General features: G+C 34.8%; 1 protein-coding gene across 9 annotated transcripts in view; it reads left to right on the top strand.

The window, feature by feature from the left end:
- Window positions 1–23,968, top strand: part of Tank (TRAF family member associated NFKB activator) — an 85,898-nt gene extending 61,930 nt beyond the window's left edge. For all 9 annotated transcript variants that reach the window (XM_048345340.1, XM_048345337.1, XM_048345339.1 and 6 more), the window contains 4 exons: window positions 14,090–14,166; window positions 14,715–14,830; window positions 19,404–19,978; window positions 23,237–23,968. In XM_048345340.1, the coding sequence (XP_048201297.1) occupies window positions 14,090–14,166; window positions 14,715–14,830; window positions 19,404–19,978; window positions 23,237–23,413 (945 nt within the window). In that variant the 3' untranslated portion in view covers window positions 23,414–23,968. The remainder of the gene's footprint in view (window positions 1–14,089; window positions 14,167–14,714; window positions 14,831–19,403; window positions 19,979–23,236) is intronic.
- Window positions 23,969–24,292: the final 324 nt, after the last annotated feature.

Genomic DNA, 24,292 nt, shown 5'->3' with positions numbered 1-24,292 from the left:
CTGAGTCTGTATCCCAAGACACTAGATGCAGTCCCCAAGCACTCTTAAGAATATTATTCAATTCAACTCACGGAATTCTATCCTTAGTCTTAGAAAAGAAATATAACCTATCATAAGAACAGTTTAAAATCTAATATGAATACACTTTACAGAGAATATAGCTAAGTAGTGCTACTGCGCATTATATTGCATGTTATATTTCTTTTCTATAACAACTCTTCTTAATTGAAAATAAGAAATGAAGTTGCACCACAATGTGCACTATTGTATTGGCAAACACTACTCACCCTTTGTTTGTAGGACACTTTTGTGTCCATGAAAGAAGTTATTATTTTAATAACACATTACTTGTTTTAGTGTAAGTTCTTTGTCACAATTGGTTTTTTACAACAGGATTATAATATACTCATCTCATAATCACAGAAGTAAAATTTTAAAAATACTTGTTTTTGCTAACAGCTCTCCGATCAAGCCAGGTATTATCATAGATGCCTAAGAGTAGACAGAAATTGTTTGGCCCTCATATTTCTATCTCCTTGTTTGTTTTCGTAGGAAGTTATACAAAATTCTAGTGTTTTAGTTGGCACAAGAAGATGTATGGATGCTGGTGGCTCACTCCTGTAATCTAGATACTTCGGAGGCTATGATCTGAGGGTCAAAGTTCAAAGCCAGCCCAGGCAGAAAACCCTATGAGATTTTTATCTGCAATTAACCAGAAAAATGCCAGAAGTTGAGGTGAGCTCAAGTGGTACAATGCCAGCCTTGAGTGAAAAAGCTAAGGTCTCACTGAGGCCCTGAGTTCAGGTTCTACTACTGTCATCAAATTTTTTTTAAAAAGTAAAGAACAATAATATAGATTACATAAAGAAACTTGGTGATACTGTAAATTGTTTTTCTTCATTCACTAATTCTGAATTCCTGCTATATGTCTGATACTGCCAAGTCACTGAAGAACAAAGGAATATTGTCCCTGTTTTCTTGCATAAAGTCTTGATTTAATAATCAAGTTGGCATTGTTGAATATGGTAGTTCCCTCAACAATCAACAATATGAGATTTAAAAATGCTTATTTGAACTTTTTAACTATTTAAATAGAGGTTATATATTCTTGTGTCCAGACAGGTTGTTTGATGCTTAAGTTCTGATTTTATAAAAATGTATATTTCATTTCTGATTATCATCAGATTTTCTTCTGAGTTATTAATTAAAAGCTTTCAAAATGACTAGTACAGTTAATACTAAAAGATGCCAGTTAGACAGTTGCCTATGACTAATGTGGCTAAATTGTGATTAGATCAGCAGATATTATCACTTTGAGAAGCTAAAAGATTTTGTAGGTCTAGTTTAGCAAAGATGGATGTAACTGGGGAGCTGCCATCAGTGCTAATATTAAGAAAGCATGATGTGCCTGCTGTACCTGGCAATTGCAAGTTAATATAGATGCCCTGACATGTTTGAAGAAAGCTGATATCTAAAAAATTTGCTTGTCAATCACTTAGACAAGAAGTATTTATTGAACTTCTATTTGTGCAGCCTTGCTAGTCAATGACAGCAGTACAAAAAAAGAGAAAAAGAACACAACATAATCCATCCCCTTTTAAGGAGCTATAATCCAGTTGAGAACAAAGCAGTTAGCAAGCATTATAAAACAATGTGATAGGAAATTTAATTTATTGTGTAATTTAATCCCATCATATAATTAAGAGTGACTGTATGAAAATATAGAATTTTAATTATAACTTTATGCACAAATAAAATACGATGGACCTTTATTTAAAAATAATATTCTTCGTGAGCTGAAGTTGTGCATCTGGATCATATAAAATAGTATTAATCAAAATGAATTCCAGCACTGGGGCTTAAGTTTTTTTGCTCAAATCTCGTGCTCTACCACTTAAGCGACAGCTCCACTTCCAGCTCTTTTGGAACTTAATTGAAGATAAAAGTCTCATGTACTTTTCTATCCAGGGCTGGCTTTGAACCACAATCCTCAGATCTCAGCCTCCTGAATAAGGAGGATTACAGACAGAGATGAGCCACCAACACCTTGCATTGTGAATAATTTTTAGAAAAGGGGGAAGTGGTATAATTTTTAAATTTTCTTCTCTAACTTTAAATCAAGTTTGAATATCCCTTGTGTGGCTTCCTTTTCTCCCCCACATTGTTCCCTTTTCTTACACTTCCTTTTTTTTTGGCCAGTCCTGGGGCTTGGACTCTGGGCCTGAGCACTGTCCCTGGCTTCTTTTTGCTCAAGGCTAGCACTCTGCCACTTGAGCCACAGCGCCACTTCTGGCCATTTTCTGTATATGTGGTGCTGGGGAATCGAACCCAGGGCCTCATGTATATGAGGCAGGCACTCTTGCCACTAGGCCATATCCCCAGCCCCTACACTTCCTTTTTGATTTCCTTAAAGCCCATGAAATAGAATTGGTATATAGCCAGTCCTGATTTCTCTTGACAAAGGCATGAAAAGCAATTCCAACATCCATAGGCAAGGAATAGCCCTCACAAAACAGTCTACTTTCTCTTAATATTATAATCTATCATTCTAAATGTTCTAAATATCTGTTTTGAAAATGTTTGTTCCAGTGGCATGAAATGCTTCTGCATTCAGTCTGTTGTGGTTTGTTTGTTTGCTTGTTTTGGTTTGAACTATGTGACCAATCTGTGTTTGATTTGGTGGGGGAGGATTTTTGGTTGTATAAGTGACAAAATCCAGTCTCACAGAAAGGAAAGGAAAGCCTTATTAGCAAATGTGCATATTTTCTTTGATACTACACCAAACTTGTTAAGTGCAGTTTCTTAAGTGGCATCTGAAACCCTATCAATGAATTTTTCTGCTGCAGGAAAACCTACTGGTCTGTCTTAAATATCCTATCTGTTATTTATGATTTTACAACATCATGAATTGGTCATTTGGGAAAAACTGTTTTAGAGAGTTATACAGATTACATACCACCCAAGTATCAACTCATTTCATTGTAGAATACTCAAAAAAACACATTTAACATCACTGATATCATCAGAAATCTTTAAGTATTGGGTGTCTGTCAGGCCTACTATGACAGGTACAAGTTTTCCAAAATTTTAATTTTCACTTGAAAGCTCAAGTTTTATCATTGACAACAAATCTTGTCACTTGTTTTCCTTAAAGTGACAGGCTAACTTCATTTGATTTTGAGAAAATGTCTGAATAACCATAGCCTGTATGTCAGTTATTCTTTCAAGTGAAAATGGCATTCTATTTTAAAAAAAAAAAAAGTGACTATTTCAGCTTGCAACTCAAACAGTTGTACAAGTTCTTTTCCTCAAGACAACCACTGAGAGTGTAGCAGCAGCATTTTGTGTTTATTTCCATTTTGTCACACAGAGTATTAAAAAGATTTAGGTCAGAAGTCAATAAAATATTTTTGCCGCTTTATTAAGGACATTTTTAGGTGACAGTGTCCTGGATTTTTTTTAACTGAATATGCAGTAGCAGGTAAATGTACTGAATGTGGTTGAGTGCCTTGGCAGTAGCAATGCTCTGGCACCAACAATCTCACCATTACTTTCACATCATCACTGTAAATGCCAATACAATAAAAAGGGCAAATGACATGTATCATTTATTGTGAAAAAAGCTTGCCTTGTGGATGAGATTTTACCCTGTTTACAAACTAGTAAGTTACCAGTTATTGTTTTGTTGATGCTAGGAGAAAACATAGACTAGAGGAAACAAACGTATTAGTCACAGAATAACAAGTAGAGACATCATATTTACCTTGTTTGCACCTGGGAGGGGTGACACAGGTAGACCCAGATGGATGCTTGCACAGGCAGTTGGTTACAAAACAGAGAGGAAAATTGAACTTAGGAGCTCCTTCACCTACAGCAAGCAATAATCAAGCTTGTTCTTTGGGAAATATGGTGTATATTATCTTTCAAGTTCTTGGCCTTCAACCAAAATCCTGAGAAATGCCCAAGTAGAGAATAGAGCCTTGAATTCTTATAAAAGGACACTGAGGGCCCATATCAGATGTCCCTCTCCCAATGAATCCTTTGAAATGATCTAGGGGTACCTACAGTTCCTGGTCTCGAACCTCTGTCTTCCCAGTCTCAGCCTCCCAGGTAGCTAGAATTTCAAGAATGAGCTACCACACTCCCAGGATCTGTGTAGCCATTTCAAATACAAGAATGTAGGACTGGGCATGAGTGGCTCACACCTGTAATCCTAGCTACTCAGGAGGCTGAGGTCTGAGGATCACCATTTGAAGTCAGCCTGGACAGGAATAATCTGTTGTGACTCTTATCTCCAGTTGACCACCAAAAAGCTAGACGTGGAGCTGTGGCTCAAGTGATAGAATGCTATCCCTTAGCTTTTTACCTCAGGACAGTGCCCACCTGTACCCTGAGTTCAAGTCCCAGAACTGGCACCATCCTTGTAATCCTGGCTACTAAGAAGGCTGAGACCTGAAGATTGAGGTAGTTGGAGGGGCACAAAGGGAGTTTGGAGTGCAGATAGAATCTAAGGTGTTCCATTGAAATGCTTTGGCAAATTTTGAACTTCTAAATGGAGAAATACCTAAATTATGAAATATGGGCTAAAAAGTATTGCTAAATATCCTTTTATCAGCAAGTGACTGGTTTGGCAGAATTTGAATATGTCTAGGTTATTTTTAATGTGAATGTATATTCCTACATCCTTGAATACACATATCCCTACATCCTTGAACACACACACACATCAAAGACCAAGGCCCTCTCCAATATTTAAACATCAAATTTGACCTAGCCCCAGCATGACAAAAACCAAAAGACATTTGATCTATATAACTTCTTTTTAGTAAGGAATACTGTATGCTTTTTATTATGTGGCAGGCAGATCTTGAATTTGTTCTCCCTTAGTGCAGTAAGTAAGTACTACCATTCTCCATTCCCTCCCAGGTAGACTGTATGTATTCCTTAGCTTCTTAGGCAGCCAAACACTATGAATGAGTAGTGAAAGCCTGGTGCACAAAGGCTTGTGTTCAATCACAGCAACTCTACCTGATGGACTTTAGGACAATTATTTGATCTCTCTAGTGAAAACCAAGTTTCAAGCAAACTTTAAAATCTATACTTAAGTATTTGACATACAAAATGATAATGGAGTCAGTTAAGTCATATATACAAATTGCTTTCAAGAAAATCTATTCTGTTCATCTTGGTATAAGATTGAATTTGGTGGGCTGGGAATATAGCCTAGTGGCAAGAGTGCTTGACTCGTATACATGAAGCCCTGGGTTCGATTCCCCAGCACCACATATATAGAAAATGGCCAGAAGTGGCGCTGTGGCTCAAGTGGCAGAGTGCTAGCCTTGAGCAAAGAGAAGCCAGGGACAGTGCTCTCAGGCCAAGGACCAGGACTGGCAAAAAAAAATAAAAATAAAAAAGATTGAATTTGTGGTTAAAGAGAAGGTTTAAAAATAGTTTTAAACAGTGTTTAGGGAAGGAGTAAAGGAAGTATGAAAAACTTTAAATTGGCTGCTTATGTTATACAGTTTTTATTTTGCATGGAAAGACATCCTCAGACTTTTATGTTTCTACCCCTTAAGAAAATCACAGAAAAAGTCACAGCCTGGTAATCCTAGTTACTTAGGAGGCTGAAATCCAGAGTATCATGGTTCAAAGGTAGCCCAGGCAACAAAGCCCAAGAAATTTTTTATCTCCAAAATAACCAGCAAACAGCAGGGGTGGAGGTGTGGTTCAAGTAGTAAAGTGCCAGTGGAGCTGCTAAGCTAAGCAGTTGTAATGCCATGAGTTCAAGTTCCACTGCTACTAAACAAAGAAAAGAAAGAAGGAACCTAATATAAAGTGAAAGACTTAAAAAAAGACAGGTTATAGAAACTAATACGAATCTTATTCCATGTTAATTTCAGTAGAATTGAAAACATAAAAATTGAGGTAATACTGGTATCCTTTTTGAAAAGAATATGTTTTATTGTAACATTAAATTGATACAGATTTTTTGGGAGATTTACATTAAACCAGACCCTGTAAGGTAGTTGGAAGTAATTAGGGTGTTTAATTTTATTTTTATATTGTTTATTTTCTTGCCACTTCCTTCAGAACTCTGGGATGGATCCCATTTTGCTCTGGAGTTTTTCCCGCACTGGCAGTGGGTTTGCCTAGCACACTGTCGTGCAGAGCAGACAAGGCTCTTACAATTTTGTTTCTCATGCTATGTTAGATTTTCAGGAATGTTAATGAGGATGAAAGAACCATAGACTTCACATGTCTGTAAATTTGTACAGATTAGAAATAATTTCCATGATTTTCCTACCTTTTTCTTTAAACTTATTTGCTTTGCTTTTATATCTGTTCTTACCAAATCTCTTTTTGTAATTTTTTTCTGACTCTTCTCCATTAATCTTCCCATTCCTTCACTTTCTCCTTATTTAATCCAAATCTTGATACTTTACCATATCTCTTATATAATGTATCTTAACTCTAGTAAGGAAATACTCAGCCTGCTTTACCTATAACATTTAATACATAAGTTTTAAAAATGTAAGTGATAAGGGAGTTCTTACTTTTACTTCCTTTTTTCTATTACTTGCTTTTTTTTTCTTTTTTCCTTAGTGAACTTATCAAGTTTATATTTATTAACTGTTCACAGTTTACCAATCCATCCCATCTTACCTTGCCTTATTTCTTAGTTTACATTGTTCAAAGTAAGAGCATGGTCCTCTTTTCAGTTTTTAAACTACTGGCATCTGGCTCACTCAATTTCTTTTTTTTCTCAAATTTTTATTATCAAACTGATGTACAGAGAGGTTACAGTTTCAAACGTTAGGCATTGGATACATTTCTTGTACTGTTTGTTACCTTGTCCCTCATGCCCCCCTCCCTTCCCCCCTTTCCCTCCCCCCCCCCAGGTGTTCAGTTCACTTACACCAAACAGTTTTGCAAGTATTGCTTTTGTAGTTATTTCTCTTTTTTTACCCTGTGTCTCTCAAATTTGGTATTCCCTTTGAATTTCCTACTTCCAATACCAGTAAACACGGTTTCCAATATACTCAGATAAGATTACAGAGATAGTGTAGGTACAACCATAGGAAGGTGATACAAGAACATCATCAATAATAGATAACTACACATACACATAGGACGTTGAAAGTAGTTACAACTGTGATATAACAATTGTTTCCATAACATGGAGTTCATTTCACTTAGCATCATCTTATGTGTTCATAAGGGTATAGCTATTGGGCCTTGTGATGCTCTGCTATGGCTTGCCTAAACCTGTACTAATTATTCCCAATAAGGGAGGCCATAGAGTCCATGTTTCTTTGGGTGTGGCTCACTTCACTTAGTATAACTTTTTCCAAGTCCTTCCATTTCCTTACAAATGGAACAATGTCATTCTTTCTGATAGAGGCATAAAATTCCATTGTGTATATGTACCACATTTTCCTGATCCATTCATCTATGGAGGGGCATCTGGGTTGGTTCCAGATTCTCGCTATGACAAATTTTGCTGCAATGAACATTGTTGTGCTGGTGGCATTACTGTGATTTTGTTTGTGGGCTTTTGGATAGATACCCAAAAGTGGGGCTGCTGGGTCATAGGGGAGTTCTATATTGAGCCTTCTGAGGAATCTCCATACTGCTTGCCAGAGTGGCTGAACCAGTTTACATTCCCACCAACAATGAAGTAGGGTTCCCTTTTGGCCACATCCCCTCCAACAATTGTTATTATTAGTTTTCTTGATATATGACATTCTTGCTGGGGTGAGATGGAATCTCAATGTTGTTTTGATTTGCATTTCCTTTATGGCCAGTGATGTAGAGCATTTTTTCATATGTCTATTGGCCATTCTCATTTCCTCATCAGAGAAGTTTCTTTGTAAGTCTTTAGCCCACTTGATGAGGGGGCTATTGGTTCTTTGCGGTTTTGTTTTGGAAGCAGGTAATTTTTTTAGTTCTGCATCTATTTTAGAGATGAGTCCTTTGTCTGTTGAATGTCCGGTAAAGATCTTCTCCCAGTCAGTGGGCTTTCTGTTTATCTTGCGAGCTATGTCCTTTGCCGTGCAGAAGCTCTGAAGTTTGATGCAGTCCCATTTGTCCAACCTTTCTTTGATTTGTAGCTTTCAGGGTCTTTGTTAAGGAAGTTCTGTCCTGTGCCAAGGAGCCCAAGTGTTTCTCCGACTCCTTCCTTTAGTGTTTTCAGGGTGCCTGTTTTGATTTCAAGGTCTTTAATCCATTTGGAGTTGATTTTGGTGCAGGGTGATATATAAGGATCTAGTTTTAGTTTGTTGCATGTGTTGAGCCAGTTTTGCCAGCACCACTTGTTAAAGAGGCTATCTTTCTTCCAAACTATTGTTTTAGCTCCTTTATCAAAGATTAAGTAGGCGTAGTTCTGTGGGTTCAATTCTGGGTCTTCAATTCTGTTCCATTGGTCTTCAGGCCTGTTCCGGTGCCAATACCAAGCTCTTTTTATTACTATAGCTTCTATATCCCCCTTTCCTTTCCATCCCCACCTGTCTCCTCAACTTTTCTAGTACATTTTTTTCAGGTATATACATTAGTATTATGGCTATATTTGCCTATTATCCCTGTTTTCATTTATCCAAACCCCTTCTGTTTTCCCACATACCTCCCCATCAGTGAAGCTTCCTGGTATTCATTTTGTTTAACTGCCTGTTAGTTGTCCAAAGAGGACATGCCATGGAAAGCCACTCCTAGATATACCATCCTTTAGTCAGTTTGATTGAGTATATGGGTATAGGACCTTGTATGTGTTACATTTTATGTCTGACTTCCACATATAAGAGAAAACATTTGTCCTTTGTTTCTCTAAACCTGGCTTACTTCATTTAATAGTATTTTTTCAGGTTCTTCCATTTCCTTGCAGATGATAGAGTATTATTCTTCCTGATGACTGAATACAATTCTGTGTGTGTGTGCGCGTGTGCACTTATGTGTATCACATTTTCTTGATCTATTTGTGAGTTGTATTCATTTGAGAAAGCATCTTAATATAGCTAGGCTGATCTGAAACACAAGACCCTTCTCTCTAACCTCTTGAGATCTAGGATCTCTTTGTTTGCAAGACACTTGTGTCCATGATAGGAATTTCTATTTTAGTGACAAATTTTCTGCTTTAATTTCTTTGAGAAGTTGTTTTCTAACAAATCATGAAAGGCAACACAAAAATTCTATTTTCATTTTTTTTCTCTTCTTGATGCTAGTGATTGAACCCAGTGACAGTGCTGTAATTTAGCAGCCATATCTCACTATCTTTACATGAAGGGTAAGCCTGGTTTTGGATTAATGAAATAGTGGTTCTGTTTCTTTTTTTTTCTCCTTTTTGTTTTTTGTTTTTTGTTTTTGCCAGTCCTGGGGCTTGAACTCAGGTCCTGAGCACTGCCCTTGGCTTCTTTTTGCTCAAGGCTAGCTATCACTCTACCACTTGATCCACAGTGCCACTTCTGGCTTTTTCTATATACGTGGTTCTGAGGAATCAAACCCAGGGCTTCATGTATACGAGGCGAGTACTTTACCACTAGGCCATATTCCCAGCCCCTTTTTTTCTCCTTTTTAAATATTATTGTAGGGCATATACATATACATATATATACATACATATACATATATATACGTATATATGTATATTATTGTATATTCAACTGGACCTAAATATACATATTTTCTATAATATCCATAGGATTAGTTTTAAATAATTCATACTAAATACATATTCTCCCAACTGACACAAAAAGAAATTTAAGGAAACATACTACTTTCCAACTGTTTCACAGGGGTTTATTTTAATAGATTTAGTTGAAAGACTTAATCTAGCATCATGCTGAAAGTGTATATGACATGTAAAAGTCTTACTTAAATGTTCATTCCACAAAGCTCCACATTTCCAAATAGTAGTGGAAATGTTAAATATTTTAAGTTTTAGTATCTCAAAAAGAAACTTAGTTGTTGAATTAATGCTCAAAATTTTCCTAATGTTCAGATTCTCTTGTCTTGTTGTTTGGAGTATCTTCCTATAATATATGATCCACTTGGCTAATAAAGAATAAAAAGAAAAATACACAGTCTGTTTTTCTAAATGTTAACTTATTCTCTGGTATATTCAACAAACTGTGTAATCTCATTAAAATGAGGCCAGGCTTGCCTGCTAGTCCTAACAATTGGAAGCTGATAGGAAAATCTGGAATTCCAGTCCAGGCTTAGTTACAAAGCCACTGGATAAAGAAAGAGAGGCGGGGAACATGAAAAGAAAGTATTAGTAATGAAAGTATTGAAGTTGACAAGGACTGTGTCAATCCTAAATCCTTTAAAAATAAATTGTTTTCAGAAAGCTGTGTCAGACCAGTAGAGTAGAAAATAACATGATGTGACCATTCTAAATATAATACTTCCAGTGTTTGCCAGAAAACTGCCTAATTTTTTCCCCAAGTAACATGTTTAAAATGTTTGCAATTTTCCTGGATACTCAGACCACAAACATATTCATTTGAGGACCAGAAGTGGTATTACATCCTAGCCTTCAGGAGGTTGAGGCAGAAGGAGCTTGAGTTCTAGTCTAGCCTGGACTTAAAAAAACATTTTCATTTGAAATATTATAACAAATCTGGTGTGAATAGTAGAAGGTACAGTGTATAGCTTAATATAACCAATAATTCTTTAATAATAACAACAAACAAGTCATAGTAAGTAAGCAGAACTTATTCCCCCAAAAGCTGATTATCTTTAGATACTTGACAGACATTTCTTAATCAGTGAGTCTTCCTTTTACCTGCTGTCAGTACACCTAAGGAATTTTTCCCAACAAATTCAGCCACATTAGTTATCAAACCAAGGTACCACAAAAGTAAGTTGATATTAGTTATTTACAAAAGCCATTATTTTCTTGCCTTGTTCTTTGCCTCTTCTCATTCCCATTAGCCTTTTTTTTTTTTTTTTTTTTTTTTTGGTCGGTCATGGGGCTTGAACTCTGGGCCTGGGCACTGTTCTTGGACTCTTCAGCTTAAGGCTAGCACTCTACCACTTTGAGCCACAGAGCCATTTCCAGTTTTCTTGTAATTAATTGGAGATAAAAGTCTCATAGGCTTTCTTGCCCTGGCTGCCTTTGAGCCAAGATCCTCAGATCTCAGCCTCCCGAGTAGCTAGGATTACGGGTTTGAGCCACTGGCACCCAGCTTCCCCATTAGTTTTAATGGTTCATTTAACCTCAGAAGTAATCAACCTGATGTATGTCAAAATCAGGACTTTGGAAACTAGTATATTGTCTTTACTACTTTATGTAATATCTTCAGTTTTACAATAAAATTATAGATCACTTCTTTGTTTTCTAGCTTCTAATAATATATTGAGGCTTTCTAGCAGTCAAAGGAAGTTATTCCATATAATAAATCAGTTATTCTAATTTATTTAAATTATCAAATGTAGTTATTTATTTTGCAGTATTGAGACTAAACTAAAAGCCTTGCATTTTCCAGGCAAGTGATCTTCCAGTGAGCTAAATCCTCAACTCCAAATGTTTTTGATTTTTGGTTTTTTGCCATTGTAGAGCTTGAATTCTGGGTGCTGTCCCTGGGCTCCTTTATCTCAAGGGTAGTGCTCTACCACTTGAGCCACAGTGCCATTTCTGTGATTAATTTGAGATAAGAGTCTCACTGACCTTCTTGGCTGGCTATGAACCACTATCCTCAGATCTCAATATCCTGAGTAGCTAGTATTACAGGTATGAGCCACTGATGCCTGGCAACCCCAAATGTTTTTGTTCTTTACTATAATTTATTGATTGATTGATTGATTGGCCAGTCCTGGGGCTTGTACTCAGGGCCTGATCACTGTCCCTGGATTCTTTTTGCTCAAGGCTAGCAAGCTACCTCTTGAGCCACAGCACCACTTCTGGCTGTTTCTCTTTATGGGGTGTTGAGGAATCAAACTCTGGGCTTCATGCATGCTAGGCAAGCACTCTATCATCACTAAGCCACATTCCCAGCCTACCTCTTTGATTTTATTGATATAGATTTAATATATTTTTTTTTGGTGGTACTAGGGTTTGAATTTAGGACCTCAGGATTGCTCAGATTGCTTCCTCAGTTATTACTCTTACCACTGAGCCCTCCTTTTTGATCGTTATTTTGGAGATGTAGTCTTGTGTATTTTTTTGGCCCTAGCTGGTCTTGAACCATGATCCTCTGAATCCCAGCCTTCTGAGTAGCTAGTCACAGGTGTGAACCACTGATACCATGCTTAAAAATACAGTATTTTTAAAAGTTTTGTTTTTGTGCCCTAAAATGGTTGGCTGACTTTAAAATGCTACTTTCTTCCTCTTCTACACTGAAATTCATTGAGTGTCTAATTGCACATAACACCAAAGAAAAACCTTGTCTACCACTTTTAAAAACAAACTGTGAATGTGAAATGTTTTCTGATGCGACTGCTTTATTAAGCTCAGTAAAGCAGGTTTAATGCTGAAGACATGGCCTGTTTGTCAAATAATCAGTGTGCATTTAAAAAAAAAAGAAAACCTTCGTTTGCTACACTTCAATAGTATATAATATATAAAATCACAAATGATTTGCATTGCCTGAATTTTATTTTACTAATTATAATTTGCTACAAAAATATTCTATATGCTTACAGTATTTATTTAGAAAAGGATAGGAAATTTGAGTAAATTAAACAATTTATTTATTTTGAGAAAAACAAACTGAAGTCAAGAATTTGTCTAAAGAACAAGAAAGCTGCTAGTTGCCAATGGCTCACGCCTATAATCCTAGAGCTGTTCAGGAGACTGAGATCTGAGGATTCCAGTTCAAAGCCAGCCAGTCTGTGAGACTCTTATCTCCAGTTATTCACCAGAAAACTGGAGTGGCGCTGGGATCATAGTGGTAGAGCATTAGCTTTGAGCTGCAGAGCTCAAGGACAGTGCCCAGGCAGTGCCCAGGCCCAGAGTTCAAGCCCCATGATGGACAAAAAAAATCAAGAAAGCTAATAATATTTTTAATTGAAAGGAGGATTACAAAAGGATTTAGAACAATGAAATAAAAACTTTATTGTGCTACTAGATACCAGTGACCTTGATGGAATAACATCTAAAAGTCAGTAAAAATAAATGCCTTCTGGATTAGTTTCAATTTATGGTTTTTATGGTTTGGGTTGATTATGTAATATTAGGACTCCTTCAGATACATAATTTGTCATTTTATAGTTTGAGAAAGTAAACAAAGCTTTATAGATATGATTAGAGATTTTTAATCTGAATTGTAGAACAAATTATTACATATTGTTTAATACTGATTTTTAAGTTATTATGTGTAATACCAGCTTCAGCCACAAGGTGGGAGTGAAAGGCAAGAACTTGTGTTGAAGCAGCATAAATATCTTGCATTATCTTTTTAAACCTTTAAAATACTTGTTAAAGCAGGTACCAGTTGCTCACACCTGTAATCCTAGCTACTCAGGAAGATGAGATCTCAGTAACTCAGTTCCAAGTCAGCCTGGGCAGGAGAGTCTGTAAGACTCACCCCCCAAGCCAGAAATTGTGCTGTGGCTCAAGGGATAGAGCACTAGCCTTAAGCAGAAAAGCTTAGGGGCAGCACCCAGGCCCTAAGTTCAAGCCACAGGACCAGCAAAGGGGGAAAAATGCTTGCTGAATAATAAAGAACCATAATTTGCTCTCTTTCTTCCTCTATTAGGACCCAATTACCCAACAAAGATTCTGTAACAGAAGATATAAGTCTTGATTTAAATGTACTGTATAGATCATCATTAATGAATAGCAAAAGATGTAAATGCACCAATTTTTCCTATGATTATGGTCATATGAGGTAGTTGTTGATCAGAGTTAGCAGTGTTGATCCAAAATTGAATGTGAGAAATTCCTTTACAGTTATTAAAATTCTTCACAAAAATTACTTAATACTTTCTACTTTCATTTAAAGAAAAATTATTTTATATTGTGGTTATGTGTGTATAAACAGTAATTTTGTTTTTCAGTAGAGAAAATAAATTTTGCATTCTTTTTCTGTTAACTGAGCCTTATTTGAGTTTGGAGGCAATTTAAGTATAATCATTTTTTTTTTATTTGTTTAAGGCAAGAGGACAAGAACTTTCTTCTTCTAGAAAAGAGACTTCACCAAAGAGTCTGGGCACTCCTTTATTCCATGAAAGGTAGGTTTTTGTCCTTTTAACAATGTAAGAAAATAGGTGCCCTTTGTAGAACTAGAACAGAACAACTCCAAGCTCTTTAATGTAAAAATGACCTAAATACATCACATAGTTTATAGCAGAGCTGAATCTAAAAGCTGATTCTTTAAGGCCCTACTTTTACAATAGACAATGTATTACAGCTATATTATTCTACATTGTTAAGTCTTCACATGAACCTTACTGAAGTGAGAAGTATTTAATATTCTGTTTATGATGTTTATAAATGTTTAACAAAATCAGTGCCTGGGAGTTTTTGATAAATAGCAGCCTACACCATTGTAATGTGTAGATGTGTACTAGTCTGCACTGTATTTATGTGTGAGTATTTTTATCATTTTGTGGCTAGCTCTTCAAATATTAAACTTGTTTAGGGGAATATTAAATTTCAAATAATAGTTTAGCTTTTCAATAATTATGGGTACAAAATGCTGATACATAAGCTAAATTATAATTAATCAAAAGTATTTAAAATTATAGCATTACATTTTAAAATATTGATTTGCTTTTAGGGACAATATAGAGAAGACTTTCTGTGATCTGAAAGAAGAATTTCATAGAATATGCATGCTAGCAAAAGCACAAAAAGATCACTTAAGCAAACTCAATATACAAGACACTGCACCTGGTAAGACTTGATTTTGCTTACGTAATTTTAATTTCATTGGTTGAAATTGATTTTATTTCCAGGGTGAAAACATTTGTAAATGTGTTTAAGGATCTTGCATCCTTCTCTTACCCACATCTCATCATCATCAGTTGTTATTTGGGGTTTGTATTAAACGTCTACTTGTACATTAGTAAGTGACCTGAAAGCAACACCACCTACGAGAGCTAAGTAGATATATAGATAGCATCATATTCATGTTTAACTTCTGCCTAAAATTTCATTGAGCACTATCGTTTCTGATAATTTGGTTTAAAAATTAAAATATAGCATGCATATTTCCTGACAACCATTTCTGTTGAAGGCACAAATACAAGTTTAGCATATAATACAACTGAGGACCGTCTGTTAGACAGAAATGTGTGGTGGTTTTTTTTTTAAGGTTTCCACTTTCCCCTAAAATTCCACAGTGACTTCCCGGGGTTCACTTCAGTAAACATTAACAGCAAAAGACCAGGGACTGTGTCTTGCAGCAAACATCTTTCTGTAAACAAATTGAAACTGCACTTGTCATTTAAAATGGTAAAATTCTTCTTTACTCTTTTGACTTTGAGATATTCTGCAGACAGTTTCCAAGTTTTCACTCTGAGGGGTTCTACAGCAGTTCTGACTAGCACTCTAATTAGAGATCACTTTCCATTCCCTACAGTTCTCAGGTCTAAGTTACTTAAAAATCCTCTTTACCATGTAAGCCGTCTTCTACAGCTCCTAAGATTTTGTCAAAAAGTTGTAGATTGTGATGAGAGAGAAACAAAGTAATCTTTGTAGATGGACATAATTTGTTTCTCTCCTTTCAATTCTATTACTTCTTCAAAAAGAGTTCTTAAATTCTCCATCTTAATTTTTGTCATTTTCATTGACTTTTTGTGCAGGCTTAAGATGCTGGATATGTCTGAAAGAAATATTTGTAGACAAAATATGCTAGCTATAGCTATTTAGACCTAGAATTCTTAAGCATACTTTGTAAGCATCAACATCTTATCAAACATTGTAATGGTGATATTATTCTGTTACTCGGAGAACACACCCCATTATCAATGGCTTAATACTTTGACCACTTTTAAATTGCACAGGCCTAAAGCTGACTATGTATCTGTCAACTATAACACTGAGTGTTTAACTTGTTTCTGCCCTAGTAAAACTGATTTTTAACCATATTCCTAGCTTTTATTCTGCTTCAAAAATGATAAATAAGGGCTGGGAATATGCCCTAGTGGCAAGAGTGCTTGCCTCCTACACATGAAGCTCTCGGTTCGATTCCCCAGCACCACATATATGGAAACCAGCCAGAAGGGGTGCTGTGGCTCAGGTGGCAGAGTGCTAGCCTTGAGAGGGAAGAAGCCAGGGATGGTGCTCAGGCCAAAAAAAAAAAAGATAAATAAAATTCTTGAAATGCTTTAGAACTGCTATGCTACAGACTCCAGTAAAGTTTTTCTTGTTCCAAACAGAAAACAAAATATCAAATAATATGCTTTAACAGTAGTAGATCAAAAAGGGAAAGGAAAAACTAATGTATTTTGGGAATATATATATAACCAAGGTTTCTAAGTATGTATGCTACTTTGAATAAAACACAAAGGAACTACTTTAAATAAGATTTATATATCTTACATTGTCCTTTTATTGCTATGACAATAGCCTTGAAAAAGGATATGATAGAAGTGTACGGTTAAGCAAAATCTTCAGGGGAAAAGTACTATTTTGGTCAAAAGGAGGGTGCTATTTCCTTAGCTGTTAACAGGAATATGGAACTAGAGGTTACAAACAACCATCAGGTCTTCTTCCTTTGTCATTATTCATAATAATTAGGCTATGAAGTAGTCTAAATAGACAGCCTGTACATAAAATTTCGGAATCTAAAAATGCTTCTCATTTTACTTGTTTTCCTTGCAAAAATAAGTATTCTTGAAGCAGACAAAATAGAAAAGCTATTTACTCACCTGATTGTGTTTCTCAGTGTGGTGTCAGAATAACAAGTATTTTCATGCACTGTGATTGCATTTTAAGTTTCTAAGCTTAGATTTCTCTTGCTGTAGGAATCTTGGGTTTAAAGCTTCTTGTAATAGATATTGCTCTTACCACATGGGCAGATTAACTCAAATTATTTTAATGTAGTTGAGGTTGTATATCAGCTAGCTATGCTAAAAGAAAATACCTTCTTTCTTACAGCTGTTTAGTGTCTCTGTGTTTTCTTTGCAGGAAGAATAGGTCAACTGTTAGGAAAGTAATTCTGAGCACAATTCTGTCAATTTGAGGACTCCTCTCTATATATAGAAACCAACATGTTCAATTTAGCACGATGGTTCTGAGCACAGATTCTAGAGTTAGACTGCCTGGGTTCTAGTGCCAGATCCACCACTTGGAGTTAATGTAGCCTTGGATTTAACCTCTCCATATTCCAATCTCTTCACACATAAATTGGGGACAATAATAGTGTCAACATTGAAACTAGTCTAAGTATTAGATGAATTAAAACTTACGTAGCAATTGTATATGGCACATGGAAGTACTATTATTGTTAATAGTCATTGCCATTAGCATCAGCAGCGGCTTCTACAGCATTCTCCCTGTTCTCCTAAACATCATTTGTTAACTATTTCCTCCTTCTTCAATGTTACAGAATTTAATTAATGTTGCCTAGAATTTCTTGCCTCCATCAAGTCTTCTGTCAGGAACAATGGATACTTCAATTAATGGATTTTAAGTACTTAAAAAGTCAAAGAAATCCAGAAAAACAATTGAGCTTGTTTTCAATTGCTGTGCCATCCCTAATCACAAACAGATTATCTAGTACATATAAGTTATTATCTTGACTTTGTGAAGAAAAAATTACACTTTCATTCAGAATTAATTTATTAAGGACATCTGTGAGTCAGGCACTGCACAGAATACATGGATGGATTAAGAACAGAACATCTTTGAACATCAAAGAAACTTACTTGAATAGGAGAGAGAGGTAAACTTGCAAATATAAGAATTTTAGTCCTTGGCACACCATGTGAAAGCCATCCAGAGAAACTAAGGTCTAAGCCAAGCTATGAAGGATGGGTAAAAGGCAAGAGCTGAGAATAGTGGTACATACCTGTAATCCCAGTACGACGAGAGTAGGAGGACAAAGAAGTTAGTAGCATTGAGCCACACATAATATCCTAACAGAAGATATCTTATGTTAGATTGTGCTATGGTGAAAGATAAAGAAGTGTCAACACTACAAAGAAAAATAATGGAAAAGTACAACATTTATTAGGTTCCTATTAACAGGTATCAGCATCACAACATTCTTTGTATGTCCTCTCTACTGGAGTCTACAGCAGTGGTAAAGTCTGTGTGAATATGTATCTTCATTGTGAACAATCTTTTTTAAATGTTTTTAAATATCGTCCTATTTATCCATTGATTAAAAATATACCATCATTACTACTTTTTTGGTCACATTGTAGAACTAATTTATTAGCTTTTTATGTATTTCAAGATGAATATGGAGAGAATTTTTGTCTTTTGAGGGTTTTTATTTTGGTTTTGCTTTTATGTTGTGAAATGCATTTCTTGTTACCCTACATTAGAATATAGTGTTTTCTAAGTTTGTTTATCTGCATTTTGTTTTTCTTACCTCTTAACATGTTTTCAGTTCTTACTGATTTCATATCTGCCTTTAACAACTCAAATCCCCCTTTTAATTTGCTGTTTCAAAGTAGCTGTGGGTCCAGGAAATATCTTGTTAGAGCTAATTTAAAATGAGAATAGGAATAAAATTCATTTATGTATGGACCGTGTAGCTCTATTTCTAATCCTCACAAGTTCTGAGTTACTTTCTGGGTTTTTTTTACTATGTCCCCAAGAGCTGAATTTGTTGCCTCAGTTAATGAGCTATTGAAGTCCTGGTACCTGTCATGTGTCTAAACTGTAATCTATAGAAGCCTTTAAGTATGAGAAAATTATATATTCGTGGACAGAAGTTTCTTAACATGCATCGTCAAGTTTTATCTTTCTGTTGCTCCTCTGTCTTCTTTCTTCCCAACTTCTATCTCTATTCCCTCACATGGGATTTTTAATGTTTAAACCTAGTGATATACTTATGGGGGGAGATACACCTAATTTATGTCATAAATAATAAATGACAGTTATATATATGTACATTGGAGATACATATATATGATTATATGTTTCCCTTTTAACCGCTTGTCTAAGAAACCTTATTTTTGCAGCCTGTTACTGACAAAATATTTAAAGGAACACACCATAAGCAAGTTTTTTATTTTAAATGCAGAACAATATAACTATGAACAATATGGCAAAGTTTACAACAGAAGACCTAGGAAAAGACAGAAGCAGTTGTGACTAACAAGATGTGTTCCAGTTTGCTGCTGGAAACAGCTTATATTGCTGTGTAAGATCGTAGCAAATGCAAAAATCCATTTGTCCTTAGTTTTTGTGAAACCCAATAGAAAAAAATATTCTCTCTCCAGAGCTGATTGAGCAGCTTCTTAAGAATAATTTGAATGAAACTGCTTTCCTTTTGTGTTTTTTCTTGCAGAAACACAGTGCTCTGTGCCTATACAGTGTACAGACAGACCAGATAAACAAGAAGCACTGTTCAAGCCTCAGGCTAAAGATGATATAAATAGGGGTGCAGCCTGTATCACATCTGTCACAGCAAGAGGACCTGGCCGAGATGAGGAAGACACCTCTCTTGAATCACTTTCGAAATTCAATGTCAAGTTTCCACCAATGGACAGTGAGTCGACTTTCTTACATAGCACTCCAGAGAGACCCAGCATCCTTGGTCCTGCCATATCTGAGGCTAGGTGCCAGGACAAATTTAATGTGGAGCTCAGCCCAGAAAACTTTGTTAGAAGAGAAGAAACTTTATTTGAAATTCAGGGAATTGACCCTATAGCTACAGCTATACAAAACCTTAAAACAACTGACAAAACAAAATGCTCAAATCTTGAAAACACTGATATCTGGACAGTTGTGGATAGAGCTTTGTGTTTGCCACCTGGAGACCATAATGCATTGTATGTAAATACATTGCCACTTCAGGACCCATCTGATGCACCTTTTCCCTCACTGGATTCCCCAGGAAAAGCTATCCGAGGACCACAGCAGGTAACTGATTTGCATTAACAAATACTTTATTATGTGTGAACACACATTTTGCCATACGTACACAGATATAAATATCTCTTAAGGTATTGAATATCCCTTAGAAATTACTGCCTAGCCAAAGTTAACAGTTAAACATGCAGAATCTATATAAAAGAATGTAGCATTTAAAAAGATGAATAGAAATCTCTATTAAAAAATTTATAACAGATTTTAAATGTATTAATAAGCCTTTGCCGTATCGCACAGTATAATTTTTAGTACTTTACTCAAAGCTTTGTTTTCTGAACATCAGTGTTATAAAATAATTTATTAATTTTATAAATTCCATAATGTAAAACAGTTTAATTAAGAAGTTTAAATATACTTTTAAGAATGCAAAGAATTTTATCAGTAAGCAATTGTATCACATATTCCTACTTATCAGAATAAATTATCTCTCAACTGATATGTCTATCAGATTTTTAGTTATATACTATGAGGATCAGTATCATTTAGTTTTGGTTTTGATTGCTAATCTGGTGCTGAACATTCTGCCTGATAGATTTTTTAATATCTGCATATGTCTGATTTTTATCAAATATTTTGTTTAATATGTCTGAGGTGTGAAGATTACTTATAATCTACCACTCTACCCTTGCTCCCTCTTTCAGATTAAGGTTGTATCACAAAATGATTCTTTTTCTTAAAAAAAGGTTTTTTTAATGCCCGAAGGCAAATGAAATATATAGTTGTTAAAATAAACAGAGCTTGTAAAAATAGAAATTGGTGTGGCTATCTATGTAATTTACAGACATTTGTTCGATTCTGTTTGAGAGACTTACTTTTTAAGAAAAGTTTGATTAATCTCCATTGGCTTTAACTACTCCTATAGGTTATAGACTTTTTTAACCAGCCTGCAAAGGAAGCAGTAGCCAAGCGTTAGTATAGTTTATGGTAAAACAAGGATTGTTAACAGCTTTAATTATAAACTCACTTATGTTCTACTTTATTTTATATTGTAATAGGAGTTATAGTTGCTACTAAGTGAAATAAATAATTTCCTTTATTGCAAATAGAATCCTATAACGCTGTATGCTATGTAGGTTCTAAAGCTTACTTCCTATTATATCGCTTCCATGTTCTTTTACTAGTTCGTCTGTGCATTCATGTTTCAGTAGATGGCACCCTGCATTGTACATTTTCTTTCTATATTACAGCAAGGGAAACAGCTGGTATGTGATTACAACTTGATAGAAAAGTATTCAGCTTAAAAAATGCAAGAAAATTGGTGTTGAGCTGTCATAAGACATGGGGCATAAGGTTAGATAATTGATATTTTGGCAGAAAAGCCAAATAAATTAGTTTGATTTGAAGGTCATGTTACAGTTTAGGGTTGCAAAAATATTTCCCAAATAGGTTTTTATTCTTAACATCTCCTATTTTATTAGTATTCATAAAGCTCATACAGTGAATATAAAATTTTTGAGTTGTTTGTAGTAAGATAATTGAAATTTTTGTTACATATTTCAAGTTTTTACTTTATGGTGATCATTACCGTTAAACACCTATTTTTGTACGCCTTATTGGCATAGCAAAGACTAAAATGTATTGGCATATTTTTGGTCTATATGATTTTTCTTATCTTTTTACTTCTGCTGAGTCAGCAGTGTCATCCCCACCCCCACCCCCCTCTACCTTTTATTAAGAGATCAAATCCAAATAGATAGGCTCCTAATAGAGAACTTTAAAGATAAATTGCTTGCTTATCACATTTAGAAGCTAAATCACTTCTAAATTAATGTCTTACTTACTATTTTATGATTTAATAAAAGTCACTTTCAAAATAACCATCTTCTATCTGTGGCTATATTAATTTCCCATTAGTATAATTTGAACTTTTTGTTTAAACTGAAAATAGTAATATTTCAATCTAGTTAAATCTTAAGTAGATTTTATTTATACTTGCTTCGCTTTCATCATGAAAGATTTTTCTTAAAAAATAAGTTTTGTGGCTCCAAATTTTATAATATTGCTTTAAATATTATATTTTGTGGTAAGATTTCTGTTCTCACCAAAAAAACTGGATCCAAATTATTATAAGCTCTTTACCCTGATATATGAGTATATTTTGTACATAAACCAACTGAACACACATATCCTATAAAATGTTTATAAGAAGACAGCAATTTCCAGAAACCCAAATGCTTCATATATGTTTTTATTAATAATTGGAAAACTAGAATAAAGGAAGGTAGAGGATGAGAATTGTGGGCTGCAGGACTAGGCATGTTTCATTAAAACCACATTAGTAATAGGAACATAAAGGAAGAAGTCTTTTTAAATTGGCTTTTCCTCAAAGTACCAGAATTTACCTATACCAGGATAAGTTACCTGTACCAGAGTAAGAAAATTTTTAGTTATTTGATTTCGGCAGTTCTGAGAAATACAATATTTCCCAGTCAACACCATTTTTAAAGTACCTGCCAGCAAAACTAAATTCTGTGTCTTCTCCTTCTAGAAGTTTAAAATAAAAGATAAATACAGGTTTTTAAAGATGTGTGTGCTGGTGGCTGTAATGGAGAGAGCACTATTCAAATATGGTTTTTCTCTAGTTCTTTAACTGGGCAGCCACTGACTAAGGTTTCACTTTACTCAGCCATAAGAAAGTAAGACAAACTATTCTATGACAAGCTGAAAAGAACAAGTGAGAAGAATGCAATCTGATGTTAGCTTTTGTCAAAAACAGACAAATGGAATTTGTTTAAAAGATTTTTCTTTTTAGATGTACTTATTGGTATTTGCTATTAAATGGCAGTAAAATTTAAAATTTCTTTCAAGATGCATGAACACATATGCAGTGTAATGTGTATCAATAAAGGCCCTGTAGTTTAAGGTCTCTATTTTAAAATAGGAAAGATCAGATTTATTTTAATGTTTAAAATATTGACTTGTTTCATCACTACTTCTGTTGAGATAATTATTAAAAATAACTGGTGCTGAAGCTTCAGTTTAGCTTTTAATTTGTAAAGATAAAATTCAGGAGTGTGTGTTCCAAGTGATTTCAGTGGAAGTTTAGTTGTAGTAGTTGTATTATTTTAGGAAAGAAGGAAGAAAAAGAATTGAATCATGCCCTCTTGCTAATAACTGGGAAAGTAATTGCATACATATCAGGAATTTCATGTATATCAGGGCATTATAAAACTCAACTATTTGGACTGGAAATTCAATGCAAGGTAATTATAAACGCAAGTAACAGTTGATGTTTTTGTTTTTCTGCAGCCCCTTTGGAAGCCCTTTTCTAACCAAGACAGTGACTTAGAGGAACTAAGTGGCTCAGACTCAGAACTCCATATACTTCGAGTATGTGAATTCTGTCAAGCAGTTTTCCCACCATCCATTACATCCAGAGGGGATTTCCTCCGGCATCTTAATTCACACTTTAATGGGGAGAGTTAAGTCACATTGATAACATATATATCAAGTCTATGCGATGATTTTAAGTTTGCAATATTATAAAACAATACTTGATTGTAAAACAATTTAAAATCATTTATGGAAAAATCTAGTGCCAATGATATCTAAATTGTTTTCTAAACTTAGTTTGTAATTTACTGTTAAAGATCATTTTGTACAAAACTAATTCTTTTTTCATGTTTACAGTATTATCATATTTCAAAATTATAAGTGTACTTTACAGAATTATATCATTGTAATTTATGGTTTTTTCAAGTACCTAAACATATTGCTTGCATTTCTCATGAGATCTGTTGAATTTGGTGATGTCAAATGTTTATAAGATTTCATTGAAAGGTCTTCATTTTTAAAAATGTAGATTATTTATGCTACAGGTAATGTTCTTTTTAAATGAATCTATAATTTATAGGAAATAGAAACATAAACATCCATTGGAGATGTGTTGTCAAGTGATAATTATTTAACACTTTTAATCTAGATTTGTTTTTAATAATGCGTATGCTACACAATGAAATGAATTAAACATTAAAAGTCTTACTTTGTGTTATGTCATTAAATGTTCTTTGTTCCTGAGTAAATAGGTAAATCACATTTGGGGGAAGTTGATAAAACTTGTCTTTTCCATCCATTGGATGACTAAGTCTAACAGCACTTACTACAGCTAGCAAATCACATTGAGATCATTTTCAAACTAAATAGTCTAAAGCAACATTTGCTTTTCATCAGAGCAAATATAAAACCTTGTAAGGACCATCCATATTTATTAATTTAGATTAGAAATATTCACATTCTTGTTGAGAAATTTGTTATTCATTGTTAGCAGCCTGATTGATGGCCTCTGGAAGACGCCTGCAAGGATAC

Source organism: Perognathus longimembris, chromosome 4 (assembly GCF_023159225.1).
Source record: "Perognathus longimembris pacificus isolate PPM17 chromosome 4, ASM2315922v1, whole genome shotgun sequence".
Classification (NCBI taxonomy): Eukaryota; Metazoa; Chordata; class Mammalia; order Rodentia; family Heteromyidae; genus Perognathus; species Perognathus longimembris.
The sequence above is the reverse complement of the archived record's forward strand: the minus strand, read 5'-3'. Positions and strand labels throughout refer to the sequence as shown.